At 40.9% G+C, this 17,366-nt stretch overlaps 2 protein-coding genes across 3 annotated transcripts in view; one reads left to right on the top strand and one right to left on the bottom strand.

Moving 5' to 3' along the window:
• wdfy1 (WD repeat and FYVE domain containing 1) overlaps positions 1 to 17,366 on the bottom strand; it is a 44,688-nt gene that overhangs the window by 10,722 nt on the left and 16,600 nt on the right. Inside the window, exons 10-12 of one of the 2 annotated variants that reach the window (XM_084065118.1) lie at positions 17,074 to 17,204; positions 16,476 to 16,584; positions 12,203 to 15,780 (exon numbers count right to left, since the gene is read on the bottom strand). In XM_084065118.1, coding sequence (XP_083921244.1) covers positions 15,721 to 15,780; positions 16,476 to 16,584; positions 17,074 to 17,204 — 300 coding nt within the window. In that variant the 3' untranslated portion in view covers positions 12,203 to 15,720. Of the gene's footprint in view, positions 1 to 12,202; positions 15,781 to 16,475; positions 16,585 to 17,073; positions 17,205 to 17,366 lie in introns of those variants that run through there. The other variant, XM_084065120.1, reaches the window with a different exon arrangement.
• dhrs12la (dehydrogenase/reductase 12-like a) lies at positions 1,187 to 9,561 on the top strand (the record flags this gene model as incomplete). The annotated part of the gene is made up of 10 exons (XM_084064490.1): positions 1,187 to 1,242; positions 4,160 to 4,293; positions 4,414 to 4,496; positions 4,939 to 5,034; positions 5,791 to 5,872; positions 6,522 to 6,583; positions 7,172 to 7,276; positions 8,035 to 8,125; positions 8,404 to 8,541; positions 9,446 to 9,561. 10 exons carry the CDS (start codon positions 1,187 to 1,189, stop codon positions 9,559 to 9,561), a joined length of 963 nt encoding a protein of 320 aa, XP_083920616.1.

The raw sequence follows: 17,366 nt of genomic DNA, 5'->3' as shown, positions 1-17,366 counted from the left end.
TTCAACAACTTCTCTTACTTCAGCGTCCGTTATGAGGAAATTAATGGTTTGTTTAGGTTAGTGACTCTTATTAGAGTCAGGGGATATTAAAAAAATCTGGGAATAAATTAAAGATGTCTAGTAGTAACACATCTCACAAATACTGAATTTCAGTTTCCCTTGGGGAATCTGTGACAGCTGTTGAAAGTTGGAGTTACTAGTTACTTTGTTGATTTTGATTATTATCACAAAACATACCACTTCAGCCCACTATACATCCTATATATGTTTACTTTACTTTAGTCATGTTCTTTTTGAATATGTTTTGAATGTCTTTCTTCGAAATCACAAAGCAAAACACTGAATATTAAAAAAGAGCAACAAAGAAACAAGAGAGAGAGAAAAAAGGAAAGTAAGTATCCTAGATATACTTTGGCAATTTGAAAATAGCAGATCTACAAGCTCACAACGTGTTGCGGTGCGACGCGTTGTGAGCTTGTAGATCTGCTATTTTCTAAAGATTTTTTATATATTTCAAACATTTGAAAACTTGTTCTGCATATTGACTACTTTTACCTTTTGCCCTTTAAGTACATTTTGATGCCAATACTTTTGTACTTTTACTCAAGTACAACAGACTTTCACTTGTAACAGAAGTATTGCTACATTGCAGAATTGATACTTTTACTTTTTATTAAAAAAAGTATGTTTTCCACCACTGGACCTTGTAGGCCACACATCATCGGTGTGGTGTTATATTATGTTCTTCAATGTGTGTGAAATAAGCCCAGAAATAAGCCTGGCTATACATCATCCCATTGAAGGTCTAAAGCAGTGGTTCCAAAGCTTTTTAGCTCAAGATGTTTGTCTGGGACCCAAACTAGTGAAAATAACAGATCTACAAGCTGGTCTACAAGAACCAGTGTAGACCACTGGTTCCCAAACAGTTGTTTGCATTCAGCTATTTTAAACGTGCTCTAAGTTGAAATGAGTTGAATCACCCTGGTGACCTTTATACACTATAGCATCTATTGTCATCTATAGCCATAACACATTCAGCCCTCTGTCTCGCCGCTTGGTGGCCTCTGGAAGTGTGTCATCCACCTATGTAAATTCATTAGAATCCCTTGGTTACACGTGGTACTGGTCAGTATTAAAGCCTGGAGGAGAGCTCGCCCCGCTGACCAAGAGCCTGTGGAGATAAAGCATGTCTCTGTACCGCAACTCCGCCTGGTTCCTCAAAGGAGTCACTGAATTCACCAAGTAAGTAAAACCTGTCTGTTCTGTCCTGTAGGCTGCTTAACCACTCGAACTCCAGCATCCCTATTCATGGGGGAATATTTGCCAAAAATATCAGACTGATTGGCTATTTTTAGCAAAGAGATTTGGTGTAGAGGGATTAAATAATTCAAGTACCAAGTACAGTGCAACTCAGGTCTGTTTTACTAAGTATAAAGGGTTCATGGTTATTAATGTGCACATCAAAGATGCACTTTTCAACTTTGTGTTAAAGGGAAGATTCATTGATTCCGCAGTCTAATGTCTAAATGTCTGCATCTATGAAAATGTAAGCAAGATAAGTCATGGCTATTATAAAAAAATACATTTAAAAATATTTTGGTTCATTTGAGGTAGGGGTAAACATTTAATCAAACATTTGTATTCATCAAATAATCTGTTTAGTGATGTATTAGGTAAAAAATATCTTATATGCATTCATCTTTATCTTTATTCATTCTAAAATGAGAAGCTGCTGGATAAATATAACCCATTTAGACCTGGAACACCTATACGTTATTATATCTTTCAAGCCGGGAACACCTCTGTGTGTAGTTGTTGCAACATACATTTTTTCCAAATTTATGCAACAAAATGTGAAGTTTTTCAGAAAACATTTAGATTTAGAAGGTGTTTTTAGAATCGGCCTCAGGTCTAAATGAGGCAACTTCAGGATGATTTGGTCCAGACAAGTTGTGATGAATTTGATTTGATTTGATTTTATTAGACGTTATACAGGAAAAAACACATGTTACATCATGTTCATCGTAGAAACGTCAACGATACAGACACAGATAAGTCTTGCGACTTATTTTCATTGTGGTCCTAGGTCTGAGACAAACAACACTGCAACAAAATACCTACAGGTAGACCGTTCAGTAATAAATAAAACAAACGAACGAATGAGCACTTATTTTACCATTATTTTATGGTGTAAAATCAATCAATCAAATAATCAATTTATTTATGACAGATTGCTTTATTATTAAAATAACTTTCCATTATAGTAGTAGGATGTGATGGTTGAAATGTCTAATGATGATGATAATAATACATCACACTTATATAGCACTTAGATACACTTAAAGAGGCTTTACACCAATAACTTTATTAAAGAAAAAAACAATCATCAGTAGATCCTGGTGAGATCACTACTGTGTATATAGGATCAACCAAGAAAACGTCCATATAGTTCAAGATATCCATTAAGACATACTCAACAACCTTTTTTTGAGGTACCTAGTATACAGAAATAAATTGGGAGACGTTCATTTAAGTTTAAAGCACCTTCTGACTGGAACAATTAACCTACTTTACTTAGATCAATTATTTCATTTTCTGTTTTCAAAATGTCTTAGCTTGATTCGCTCAAATCTAACTCTTCTTGCTTTTGATTCTTTTTTTTTATAATTGATTGTAGGCCTATTTAGATTTTGATAGCTCTTTTTATTTATTAATTTTGAGTTTTTTTAGATGACTTGTGTAACATTGTTTGTGCGTTGTGCCTGAGGACCCCCTGGAAAACAAAATGATGCATCTCAAGGAGTTTATCCTCCAATAAAATGTTCAAATAAAAAAAGACTCAAGGTGAACAGATGCAAGTGAGATGGAGAATGTTTGGGCATCACCACTGGATCAGCCTAGATGGCTCAAGTGTGCATTGAATATAATAGAATAGAATAATTCATTGAATATGACTGCTTGATGTCTGAATGACTATTCAATGACATTTTAAGATTGTATTTGTATCAGCTAGGGACCGTGTACAAAATACATTAATGTCAAGCAAAGAGAATACTTTGTACCAGATTTAGCTATAGCTAATTTCCATCTGTAGTCCCTGGGCAGTTGAACAGAAACAATATGGTTGTGATTGATCGATGACTTGTTTCATGATTGATTTCTGTATCAGACCTATAATGTAACTGAACAGGTGCTCTGTGAGGCCCCAAGTCTATCATAATCACAGTGGAGCTCTAGCTTATCAATCAAATATAAAGTGTTTCCACAACAGTGTGTGAACCAAGCCAAGCCTTGTAAAGAGGTGTGTTTGTGCTTGTTTCACATCTTCTCCCTTTTGTCCAGTGTTGTTTTTCCTCCCAGATAGCAGCGAGTCTCACTACCCGCGCTGACCCTGCGCTAATGTGCTCCCTGCATGACACCGCATGAACAGAGCCACCATTTAGCCTAACTCGCTAAGCACGGCGGCACCATGCTCCCTTCATCCCCTGCTGCCTGCCGCCTTAACAATGGTGCACTCAGGACAATGGGGGGAATTGAGGTCCATAATGTCGCTGCCTCTCTCTCACAAGCACACACACACACACACACACACACACACACACACACACACACACACACACACACACACACACACACACACACACACACACACACACACACACACACACACACACACACACACACACACACCAAGCACTCCTGCCTCCCAGATGATGCAAGGCACGCTCTCTCCCTCATCAGATCTTTACAGTAAAACTGAAGTGACACACTCAGTGTCCCCGGTTGACCCGACTGCTCAGAGCGTGTCTGTGTCTCTCTTGTCACGTACACAAACACATTGATTCAGACACAGAGAGAAAGGGAGATGCATCCTTTTTTCATTTCGGCCCCCTACAAGCGAGTGGTTCCCAAAGTGGGGTTCAGGGATCCTGAACCTGTTGGTTCCAGGGGCTCCCCAGTCCAAACGAGGAGTAGTTTAATTAAACTATAATTCAATTTACTTAAAAAAGTTATCGTGAGTGTTCTAACAAGTGTTCCAACATGCTACTGTAAGATTTCAATATCACCACTCCATGTGTGGTGTGTGTGTGTGTGTGTGTGTGTGTGTGTGTGTGTGTGTGTGTGTGTGTGTGTGTGTGTGTGTGTGTGTGTGTTTCAGGAATGGCTTTCTGTCGTCCTCCAAGAGGTTTGTGGAGAAGGACCTGGAGGTGTCCATGGCAGGTCGCTCCTTCATGATAACTGGAGCTAACAGTGGTATTGGGAAAGCCACGGCCATGGCCATCGCTAAGAAAGGTAGGTACACATCATCTGGACGTTACAGTGATGTGATCGACACATATCATAATGTCGTAGTGCGGAATAGAACAGCTCTGGAGCCTTCATATTCCATTGTCACTACTTCCTTCTTCACAGGTGGAACCATCCACATGGTGTGCAGGAACAAGGACAAGGCTGAGGAGGCCAGGGCCGACATTGTCAAGGAGACAGGGAACAAAGTACAGTGTGACTCATGTTTCTATAATTAACCTTTTAAGACCTGAGGCCGATTCTACAAATGGCTTGAAAAAACGTATGTTGATATATATCAGCGGTGCTCAAATATATGTTCCAGGAACCCCCCAGAAGCAAAGATTTGAGTTACAAATGTTGGTTTAAAATATATATATATATTCAAAGACTTGCACAAATTGTTCATGATTAAAAAAAAAATAGCAGATCTACAAGCTTATAGCGCGCACTGAGTGCCGCGCTATGAACTTGTATATCTGCTATTTTTTAATAGCCAAAGAAATCTGAAAAGCCAAAAAATGACACAGATTCTAGCTTTCCCGCTCGTAGAGGGTTAAAGCAGAAACTAGAAGGCAGGGTCACTACGGTAACTACCTCTGCTGCTATGGATACGGATTGCATTCATCCTGAAGTCTTGTGCCATTGCAGGAGATCTTCGTGCACATCCTGGACTTGACTGAGACCCGTAAGGTCTGGGAGTTCGCTGAGGCCTTCAAGAGGAAGTACAAAACCCTCAATGTATTGGTGAGAGCCACTAGTTTCTCACAATATGCTGACATCTTCAGGAGTATCAAAACAATCCCCTGTAAATGTGTATTAATCGGTTCATCCCCACTTATCCTGAGAGTTTCCACTTCTCATTTCCTCTGTCAACTCCTTCACTTTCAAGTTTATTGTCACGCTCACGCCACAAGTTTATAGATATAAAACAGTGTGTTAAATTATTATTTTCCATACAAGCTCCCAGTGCTTTTATTTACAAATATAGTCATAAGAATAGAGAATGAAACAAAGGAAACAGCACAACAATATCAAATATATTAAGATGTGTGCTAAAAATGTTACACGCAAATTAGGCAGAATATCAGCCTCTTGTGCAAGCAAGATACCACTTAGTTAGCAGCAGATAAACGGTATATAGCAGTAGATAGAGAATCACAGTCTCTTGTGGAAGTAAGAGTCATATTGTCTCTGTCGGGTGGAAACCTCATACGTCCAAAACTGTTACTTTTCAGGGTTCAAATTCAAAAATAGCAAAAGTAGCAGATCTACGGCAGATCTACGGCAGCAACGATATACAACAGTGCCTGTTCAACAGCCTGAAGGTCTGACAAAAAGTTGTCCTTCAGAAGGACCGCCTTGTGCTTAACACAATGAGGTTGTCGTTTTTGGGTGACAGCACAGGTTACGGCCTGCCCATCTCTGCACATGAATATCAGCTTATTACTGTTTGCGATAAATTGTGATAATTGGTACCTTAACGAGTTGTACTGTGTGCAGATCAATAACGCTGGCTGCATTATGAGCGAGAGGGAGGTGAACGCAGAGGGACTAGAGAAGAGCTTCGCCATCAATGTCCTGGGTGAGTGGGTGAGACATTGTGGTATATGAGAAATCAGACTGCATGCTGTGTATCAGATCAATCCACATCAATGTTTCTATACATAAACTATAATGACATGACCCAAACTAGGGACCAGGTTGAAAGTGGTTAAAGTGGGAAGTATCAGATACAGTTATAACCATAATGTCCTGATTCTCTGCCTCCTGTCTCTTTCCAAAGTACATTACATTACATTACATTACAGTCATTTAGCAGACGCTTTTATCCAAAGCGACTTACAATAAGTGCATTCAACATAGGTAGGGAACGAAAACTACTAATCACCAGAAGTCTTAAGTGCATTTTCTGCAAAAAAACAAGCAACCAAGAGTATACCTAGCGCTAAGGTAAAAGTGCAATATATCAGCTACCTATTTCCTTAAACAGATGAGACAAAATAGCTAAATCAAATGAGCAAGAGCTAAAACAAATAATTGTATCGACTAAACAAGATCCAATAAAACAATACAACAATAAAACAAGCGTTCGTACAACTAGTTAACAACAAAGTACTACATTGAATAAACCAAAGACCTGAACTGGCCAGGAAGGTGCAGAAATAGTTTGAAAACAGCAAGCAGAGAACTATGAAAGTGTTCATTTGTCTTTGACCCGTTCTTTTTTTTAGGAGTTTACATTCTCACCAAGAGCCTCATTCCTTTGCTGGAAAAGAGCACAGATCCCAGAGTGGTGAGTGTCTCAACTCAATATTGTACACACATTATTATTGCAAAATATACAACTTTACAAAAAGTTAAAATAACTATATCACTATATCAGTACTTTGTTTACACTTGTTTAGGCAAATACTATACCCCCAAAAAAAATGTTTTCATTTGGCATTGTTAAATAAAAAAAGAAGTGTGATAAAACGTGTTATTTTGCACAAATATTAATATGTATATGTGCCTTGAGAGTTTGACTTTTTGGCACAAAAAGTTTGGAACCCACTGCCATAGTGGGCACAATAAACATCCACTATCAAATGATAAAGCAGCAAAAGAGAAAGACAGAGAGAGAAATCCGTACATGGTAATACACCTCTCTGTGTTAATTGAGCACTATGGATATTACTGTGTATGTGTATACTGTACAGTCTGTTCCTAGAGCCACACAATGTATTCAGGCTGAAGCCTGAATACATTGGAAGAATGAATTCATCCCGATTGTGTTTCTTTTTATTGTTCTCCAGTGAGAATCCAATTGTCTTCTCCTACCCTCATTTCCTCTGTCATCGTTCTTCCTCTCCTCCCTTCCCCTCCATCCCTCCGTGCTCAGGTCACGGTGTCATCCGGGGGCATGTTGGTTCAGAAGCTGAGGATAGGCAACCTGCAGTCTGAGAGGGGAAATTATGACGGTACCATGGTCTATGCCCAGAATAAGGTAAGAAAGGATAATGGGCTTTCTACCTTCAACCACCTACATAACTACTTGAAGCGGCAATCCATAACCTTAATGTCCTCCCCGGAAACACTGTTCCCTACATGAGTGCTAATATTTCTACTGCTGAGCGAAGACAGAAAGTCTGTTTGGTGGCAGAGCAAAATTTGTGTTTTGACCTTCATGCAATACCTCTTGTCAACCAGTAGTGGTCCTACTTGATCACAGGATCAGAATGTCTCCATAGAAGAACAGGTAGACAACTACAACCGCTGCAGTCGTGTTATCGTTTTTTTAATATCGTTTTGAAGCAAACATGAAAAAAGTATTTCCATGAAAAAATAATAAAGGCAGAGGCTGCTGAGCAAGAGCAGTGTGCGACTGCTCTTGCTCAGCAGCCTCTGCCTTTATTCAAACTGACAGACGTTTCGGTCCCTCTGGACTTTCATCAAGAGTGTCTAATGTAATATTGTATTAACATTACCATACACATAGGTCAACTTAGTGTTTTATGGATAGCAGCTTTAAGCACCATTTGTGTTATCTATCCTCTCTTGGGGCGGCTGTAGCTTAGTGGTAGAGAGGTCATCTGGTAATCAGAAGGTCACCGGGTCGACCCCCGGTCCACTCAGTATAGCTTACGTGTCGAAGTGTCCCTGAGCAAAGACCCCTATCATCCTGTGTGTGTGTGTGTGTGTGTGTGTGTGTGTGTGTGTGTGTGTGTGTGTGTGTGTGTGTGTGTGTGTGTGTGTGTATTTCAGAGGCAGCAGGTGGTGATGGTAGAGCAGTTGGCCAAGGCGCATGCAAACATAAACTTTTCTGTCATGCACCCTGGCTGGGTGGACACTCCAGGTACCACAAGCACGCGCGCACTCGCATGCACGCACGCACGCATGTATACCACAAATGCATTTACGTTAAAAACCTTATTATTAATGTATTATGGACCCATTTTTTTTTCCAGAGTTAAGTCAACACTGTGAATTTTACTTTGTAATCCAGGGTGATTAATTTGTCTCTTTATCTCTCTCCCTCTCTCTTTCCTATCCCCGTCTCTCTCTCTTCTCCCTGTCTCTCTCTGACCCCCTCCCCCCCCCCCCTGCTATCCCCCTCGCTCTCTGGAGTTCCAGTAGTGGCCAATGCCATACCAGACTTCCATCGCTCTATGAGGGAGAACCTGCGTACCCCAGAGCAGGGGGCCGACACCGTGGTGTGGCTGGCCATCTCTGAGGCCGCAGCCACCAATCCCAGTGGAAGCTTCTTCCATGGTAGGAACTGAAAAAACAACAACTAATAAATCAAATCAATTTTCAGGTCTTTTCTGTTAAAGCAAACCTGATGCCTTTTAGAAATGCAACAATTACTGGGTAGGACATAGTGAGGAGAGGAGATGAGTTAGCTGGCTCAATACAGTGTTTGTCATTTGTAGGTCAGATGAGGGCCACAGATGAAGTGTGCGTGCTTTTGTGTGTGTGTGTGTGTGTGTGTGTGTGTGTGTGTGTGTAGGACTGGCATGCATCCACTGCAGCTGGAGTGGGCTGCTCTGTGCCAGATACTGCCAGAGTACAGTGCACGGCACGCCCCTATAAACACACACACACACACACACACACACACACACACACACACACACTTTAGTAAAATGTCCTCAGTGACCCGGGAAAGTCACACTTAGTGACATAAACAACCACCTAACTTGTGATTACCCAGAACATATGAATATACTGCATGGAAGTCAAGATATCTGTTTGGTCTCTCTCTGCTTAAAGATAGCTCATATTTTAAACAAAACCTCTGCCTGAGCATCACATTTTACCACTTGAACCCTGGCGTCCTTATCCTGGACATTTCTTATTAGTCGAACATTCTGTTAAGATGGGCGAACATTCAGCAAAAATAGCTTTACCTGCTGAGTTTGTAGACCGGCTATGTTCAGTGAAGAGGCCAAGGATAGAACCCTGCGGGACCCCGGTCAACGAAGTACATTGGGTTTAAGAGGTCACAATGCATATTCCTGCATGCATGTTAATATTTATCTACAAGGTTTTACTATCTTTGTGGGGAACAAAAGTTCCCACGACGATAAGATCTGCCTTGTGGGAAAATGTTTCTCATCCCCATGAGGAAAAGTGGCATTTTTATGGTTAAATGTGTGTGTGTGTGTGTGTGTAGACCGGAGGTTGGTGCCCACCCACCTGCCCCTGGCCTGGAGCCGTAGTTCTCCTCCGGAGGACCAGAAGTTCATGTCACTGATGGAGGACCTGGCCAAGACCCACCAGCCCCACTGAACTACCACACCCATCACCACAACAACCACACTCAGAGTTCCAAAATGCATCTCAGCTTGGAATGACCTTGGTACCATTAAAGAAAAACAAAGATAGATAGAGAGAGAAGAACCTAAAGATCTGCACCGATTTCCCAGAAATCATTGCATAAATATAATTTAATAAGGAAATTCACCATTTCTTCATTAAAATGATTTTGGGAACTGTTATACTGGGATCCTGTAACCTTTTTATTTAATTTTGTATGACTACTTATTACTAATATATTCATATGTGTGAGGTCAGCTTGTATTTAAACAGTGTTAAGCTACAATGTTTGACAGTCATGTTTTTAGCTTTAAGATTTCTTATTCTTCTGAGTGCGCTCTCTCTCTCACACACACACACACACACACACACACACACACACACACACGTTCTCATAGCTACTGTTCAGTGACTTTAAAGCAGTCAATTAGATGGGAATCTGATGTGACTTAAGGCACTGCCAATACACACACACACACACACACACACACACAAAGCTATGGGCTCAACCTAATGTTTGCTATCATGTGTCTAATGTAACATGCGTGCAGTATTGCTGATAATGTTTAACGTCTATGTAAATTATTTAATTCCAATGCCAGTAGCAGTAATGTTTGGACTCACAGTATGTCACAGGTTGAGCTCAAGCTTGAGAGTTGCCCTCACTATACACCGTTTTACACACCATTCACAACTGCCATGTGCAATGAGATGCATATACACATGCTTTGGATAAGCGCTGTATGATTGCATACCATTTATATGTGAACTTGTGATATCTGCCCAGCACCTTATAGAGAAAAGGGGAGTTTACTGACTGTAACAAGCTTTGGTGTTAATTTATTCTGTAATGCATGCTTAATTAAAGAATAATATTTTTTTGTCAAGAGCATACTAGTATTTATTTTACGATTCCTTCACTGTTGCAACATTTGTCCTTGGTTAAAATACTATTTGTGCTTTGTTATGTGCAACGGAGACATGATAATGGAGGTAGAGGAAGGAAATGCACCAGGATATGACTGCAACAAACACATTAACACAGCCATTACCTTTGCTCTTTGCAAAGGCTAGCCAGTGAAACATACAGTCTGTGTAACAGGTCATAATATATTTTATTAAGCATCAGTTCTTTCCTCTCTGTGACCAGCAAGTTCACAGAAAGACTAAAGTCAGTCAGTACTGTATTGTCAACAAAAGGTCTCTTTAAAAAAATTCAATTAGAGATATACAATTACAGAAACAAATTGGAACAGCAAGTTTGTTTAACAAGCAGTTAGAAGAAAACAACTAAATTATTAAAATCAAGTTACAGATTTACAGACGTGCGCCTCCGAGTTTGAAAATTGAGGCTTTGCATTTGCAAAAAGTGGGCCTGGGCCTCTAGTTAAAATGAGGCCAATCAATCCTATTGTTGGATGAACTGACATATTATTAGACACAAACTAAAGCACACAGGACTTGGCAAAAAAAACAAAAAACATTTACAAAACAAGGACGGAACAATAATTAACAACCTTTTTCATTGCATATCAAAAAGAAGACCAAAGCAATGAACACAAATTACAAGCCCCGCCCCACTCAGTCACACCTGTCTTGTCCATCTACTAGTGAGCTAAGCTCAAATATAGTAAAATTCTAAGTGATAATTCTTCCATTTGCAACTCTCAGAGTTACATTAACGCCCAGGATTTTACAGTGAAATCTGTCACAGGTGGGAAGGAAAATTAAGCCATTAAGACCGGGAACGCATCTGTGTCATTTTAGATTTGGGCTATAACCATTATCTTATACTTTCACAATTCAAAAATAGTAGATATACAGGCTCATAGCAATGAGCTTGTAGATCTGCTATTTTTGAAAAATCTCAAACATTAGTGCAAATACTTGAAAATGTATATATTTTTATGGGAACATTTTTGACTCAAATCTTTGGGGGTCCCTGGAACAACATATTTTCAGATGGGGGGGGGGGGGGGGTCCACAGCCAAATACTTTTGGAGGTCCTTAACATGACAGTTTGAGAACCACTGATATGGAAACATACGGTTTTCAGAAAACTGTTTTAGAAGACACGTTCCCGGATTGAATGGGTTAATAATGAGCCCAAGAATTCCAGGTCTTGTCAACCAACGCAGAAAGGTTTGGGGTTTGAATCCTGATTGTACTGTAGCAAATGCATCTTCAATAACCCTGTAAGTCCCTGGTGACTATGTGTGTGACAGTGTCTTTAGAGACCAGTGATTCTAAACCTTTTCTGGATCAGGGCCCACTTGAAAATCATTAACGTGTTGGCAGCCCACCCATCTGATGGGTCAGAAGATGGGTGGGCCGTGAACCCATTAAGACTGGGAACGCATCCGTGTCATTTCTTTGGCTATTCAAAAAAAATAGCAGATCTACAAGCTCATAGCGCAGCACCGAGTGCCGCGCTATTACCTTGTAGATCTGCTATTTTAGAAAAATCGAAATATCTTCTAAATATATTTTTGGGGGTCCCTGGAACTAAATATTTGAGATGGGGGTTCGTGGCCAAATACATATGATTTTGGGGGTACTTGACATGAAAACGTTTGAGAACCACTGATATAGCAACTTATGTTTTTTTTAAAACCTGACATTTGTAGAATCGTCCAAATTGCACATTTTTTCACGATTTAAAAGAAAATAGCAGATATACAAGCTCATAGCGTGGCACTCAATGCCACGCTATGAGCTTGTATATCTGCCATTTATGAATAGCCAAAGAAATCTTGAAATGACACAGACGCGTTTCTGGTCTTAATGGATTAATGATCAATCAATTGATTGTGTTCCAGCTTGGATCAATGGAACAAACGTAATATACTTTAACTTCTTATTTATTGGTATCACTATGAACATTTTTCAAGGTTTTAAAGAAAATAAATACTAAAAAAGGTGTTTGTCTTAATGTTTTGCCAATTATTTGGGGGCCCACTTGCAATACCCTCGCAGCCCACCAGTGGTCCCAGGCCCACAGGTTCAGAATCACTGCTTTAGGCAAAAGACATTTTCAATGGACTAATGGCATTGGTGTGGAACAACGGCAGCACTATGAGAAACACCATGAATGTACAGTAATGTTACACTGTCACATTTTGGAACATTATTATGACAATCACAGTGCAATTCGTCACAGGACCAGGATGGGACATGCATGAATATATGAACATGGATATATGTGACATGCCTGGCGTTATGTGGGAATGAATACTATGCGATGGACACAGACAAGTAAATCCTTAATTAGATAAATACATTGCGACACATATAAATACACACTACGTGAAACCTGGAATGTGAGGAATGTGACGACATTTTGAAATTCAGGAATCCCTAATGGTAGAATGCTCATTCTTCCTCCGACATACAATAAGGCAAGCGTTAGTCTGCACACTAAAGCATATTAGCCAATATGGATTTACAAGGACACTACATGAGTCAAATCCAGCCATTCTGAAGTGAATCTCTCCCACAAAAAGGAACATGGAATTTACAAAAGTGTTGACTTTCATTTCAAATACATACACATATTGTGCAATTCAGTGCAGTGGCGAAAACATTACCCTTGGGACAGTTGTGTATTGAAAATGTATAGACGGGAAAGGAGGAAAGAATTGAAATCTACCAAGACATGCAGATTCAATTCAAGTGAATGAAGAGTGACTGAGGTAACAGCCATGAGCATTGAGAAACTTGTAGAAAGGTGTCTTTAAGGCTTAAGAGGAAACACATGGAGCAGCCAATTCACCCACTATTCAGCTGGGACCACAAAACACTGTTAAATGCTACATACCGTACGTACCAGTTCTGTACCTAAGTGCCTTTGTTTAAAGTGTGTCCAAGCCCAATTTTGCCCGACAAAATGAAAGCCATGCCATAGTTATACATGAGGGTGTGACAAAAAGACCAAGGGGGTGATGAGCTGACCAATCAACACAAGCTAAAGTCGTATAAATTCTACGGCTAAAATGCCACCATGAGTGCTGAACTGTCATCATGAGTGACGGAACACCATGAAGGAACACACCATGACAAACATGGCCACTATTCGGCCAATTCTCAGCTCAGGACACACTGGAGCTTATCCGGCTGCTATGGAAAACAGAGCAGAAAACGGCTACCTTTTGACGGTCCACAGAGCGGCTGCCTACAGGTGCCAACAAGACCAGCAGCATCTGCCATGTTGTCAGCCAACTCTCTCCCCACACTGCTGGGAAATTCCAGCACCACCACGAGAAGTTCCTTGTTTACAGTAATGTTAATGTATTCAGTAACTTAAAAGTTGTAATCAAATTCTATTTTTCATCTTGTGAATAGATAAAGCTTTGGGAATGTGATTAACTATTTATCACCCAGAATGTGTCATTGCCCTGGTCATCCTCATTCTGGGTGATAATACTACATAGTATACACACATATCTTTATGGCATGGCTCTGCAGGAGTCAGACTGTCTTAATGAGAGTCAGTCTGTGTCTGCCCGCAGATACTGTAATCTTGCAAATCACAGGACCAATCAGTGTCTTGTGCGCACTGCCATCTCCACTGATTTCTTTTCACATGTTAAATACTTTTTTGATGGAAGTTGAGTTTTATATAATGGGGCACGGATTGGGCTGAAACCTTGCCCAAATTTGGAGTCAAACGTCATAGAAATGCCATGACGTCATAGATGACTGACATCACAGGCTAGGCACATGAAGTCAGAGATCCACATTGGAGTCACATGGTTTGCATGTGAATCTTGAGATCCACATGATTCAATGTTTTTTTTTTGTATCAATCAAGCAGTACTGTGAGTAGTATCTACCCACAACAGTGGTTCTCAAACAGTGGGGTCCAGGGACCCCCGTCCTTGAGGGGGTTCCAAATGGACCCCTACAGGTCTGCAAGAGAGCGTAAGGGTTCATTTGGTTTCATTTGTACACTCTCAAGAGTTATTTGGGGTGCTTGAAATTAACACGTTTGAGAACCACTGATCTGCAACATCAGTGCTATCTATGTCAAGTGGTATCAATGTAAGTGAAAGAACACTTACAAGAGCGCTTTCAGAGAATGATTTGTCTTTAGACATTTTAATCGAGATGAATGGAGTGCTGGTGGCCACTTGTTGCGTGCTGGTACAGTATGGTTACCTCCCAGCCACTGCTGGCACAAAGAGTGAACCCAAGTGATCAGAGCTGACCATGAAATAACTCCTGAGACAAAATGAGTGATTTAAGGCCAGCTAGTGAAAGAGACAAAGTGAGAGAAAGAGTTACAGAAAGACAGACGGGGACAGAAAGACCTAAAAACAAACAAAACTGAGACTTGAACGTCAGCACAATCACATCTACTGTACTATACACATTATGCACATTTGTTGTAGCTGTTAAGACTGAATCGTTTGCAGTTAGTGGGGTGTAGAGTTAGGCGTGTGAAGTTGCAGAGTCAATGACGAGCTTTTCTGTGTTTACAAGACTAGAGGGTTGGCAATTGTGTGGAACCCCAATGTTACAGTGCAAGGATAATAAAAAGAAAACAAACAACTGACCTCTGTCAAAGGAACTAAATCAGAACTATAGTACGTAAACAGTCCTCCTCCCATTGGAGGAATCATATGCACACTCAAATGCATGCACACACACACACACACACACACACACACACACACACACACACACACACACACACACACACACACACACACACACACACACACACACACACACACACACACACACACACACACACACACACACACACACACACACACACACACACACACACACACAATTGTGCTTAGGAGGATTCTGTCAAATCAAATACAGGAGTCAAAACCATTCACACACTTTCATATCAGACTCCTGGGTCGTCAGTATAGTGGATTTCGGGGAAAATAAAGTAAGTGAAATTCATTTGTTGGACTAACTATTTAATTTAAGTGCCAAGCTATTTACACCCTAACCCCCCCCCCACCCACACACATACACACACTGCCTGGACATGGCTGATAGGGTCCGGGCATTAAGGGGGAGGGGATATACGTGGATGGTGGGGTTTCCATGACAACTGCAGTCAGACAGCTGTCACCAGAGAGTTGGTGGATCCCAGCGGAGGGGCGAGGCCTCTCAGCGAGGAGAAAACCCTGTTGCTATGCTACAGCCAACCACCTGTGTCATATCCCAGATCTGTGGAGAGAAAACGGCCAGTAAAGCTCCATTCATACTTCATATGCGTCAGAAATTGCCAACCTACAAGCTCACAACGACACGTTGTGAGCTTGTAGGTCTGCCATTTTCGGCGTGTGACACCGTCGCGAGACGGAGCATAAATATACGGCTTAAAGGGATAGTTCACCCCCAAAATTACTTTTTTACTATTGTTTTTTGTCGCATTCCTAAGCCAATAATTTGATGACCGGCCGTGGCTCCGGTAGGAGACATTAGCATCTTTCAAATTATTGGCTTAGTGACTAAAACAAAAAGATCTCCATGAATTCAAGGCTTCATGGTGTGTGTAATTGATAGGAAATAAGTCATTTTTTTGGGTGAACTATCCCTTTAAGAAGTCATAAAACCCCAATATACCAATCAAGGAATGACATTTCAGGATTTCAAACACATCTTTAACACATTTTCGCTGTCAGTAAAATGGCTTTTTCACGGACACTTTAATTTTGATCAACCTGTATGCCTGGTACCACAACTGCGGTGGTTGAAGTTGATCTACCTGCTCTGCTATTGAAGAGCAGATAGACCGGGTTCAAATCACGGGTAGGATATAGATGTAGGATGTTTACAGATTGCAGCTTTAACTCAATTTAATCTCACGACGACAGACGGTGTCTTTTCTGTAATTATGTGATGTTAGTGGGACAGCTGACCTTAACGATGCGGTCGTTACCGCAGGTCACCATAAGGCCTCTGGACGGGTCCATGTCCATGTGAGCAATGTTGTGCTTCCCCTCATGGAATGTAGCCAAGGGTGTTCGACTGCAACACACACACACACACACACACACACACACACACACACACACACACACACACACACACACACACACACACACACACACACACACACACACACACTAACATAATTTCATCAGAATTGATCTCACTATGTATAGTGACACTCAGAAACAGTATTATACTATTACTAAGCAAAAAGGTTCAGGCAATGATTTAACCACTTAAACCCTATACACCGTGTTGAACAGGGTCACTCAGGGCTCTATACTTGGCCCCCTCCTTTTTAACCACTAAACCAAATCTCTTCACCAGAAATAGCAGATCTACAAGCTCACATGTCACATTGCGACGAGTTGTAAGCTTGCAATATTGTCGCCGAATGTACACCTACTTTCGCCGAATGTTAGCCTATTACGACATACCCAGAATAAGGACGCCAGGGTTGAAGTGGTTAATTAACTGTATAACTGAGGCAGTCGGGGCAGTTGAACTGAGAATCCAGGTACTTACTCCTCTTCTTTGATGGTGTCAAAACAGGCATCACATACGCGCACCTGGAACTCAAAGCCCATGATGGGGTAGGTGGAGCGTTTGGAGCTGCACTTTCCACACACCGCGTTGCCGCACTTTCTGCAGTGGTGCTGCAGACAGGAAATGCACTTGGAAATGAGTCTGGGGTGACCGCTTTCACACACACAACTATACATAGAGATCATTTGGATCTGACTTTTGTCAAAAGTGACTTGTATGGTCACAGGCAGTGGCGTGCACAGACATTTTGAGGGGCAGGTGCTCAAGTAAAT

The sequence above is a fragment of the Gymnoscopelus microlampas genome (genome assembly GCF_963454915.1).
Source record: "Gymnoscopelus microlampas genome assembly, chromosome: 8".
Lineage (NCBI taxonomy): Eukaryota > Metazoa > Chordata > Actinopteri > Myctophiformes > Myctophidae > Gymnoscopelus > Gymnoscopelus microlampas.
The sequence above is the reverse complement of the archived record's forward strand: the minus strand, read 5'-3'. Positions and strand labels throughout refer to the sequence as shown.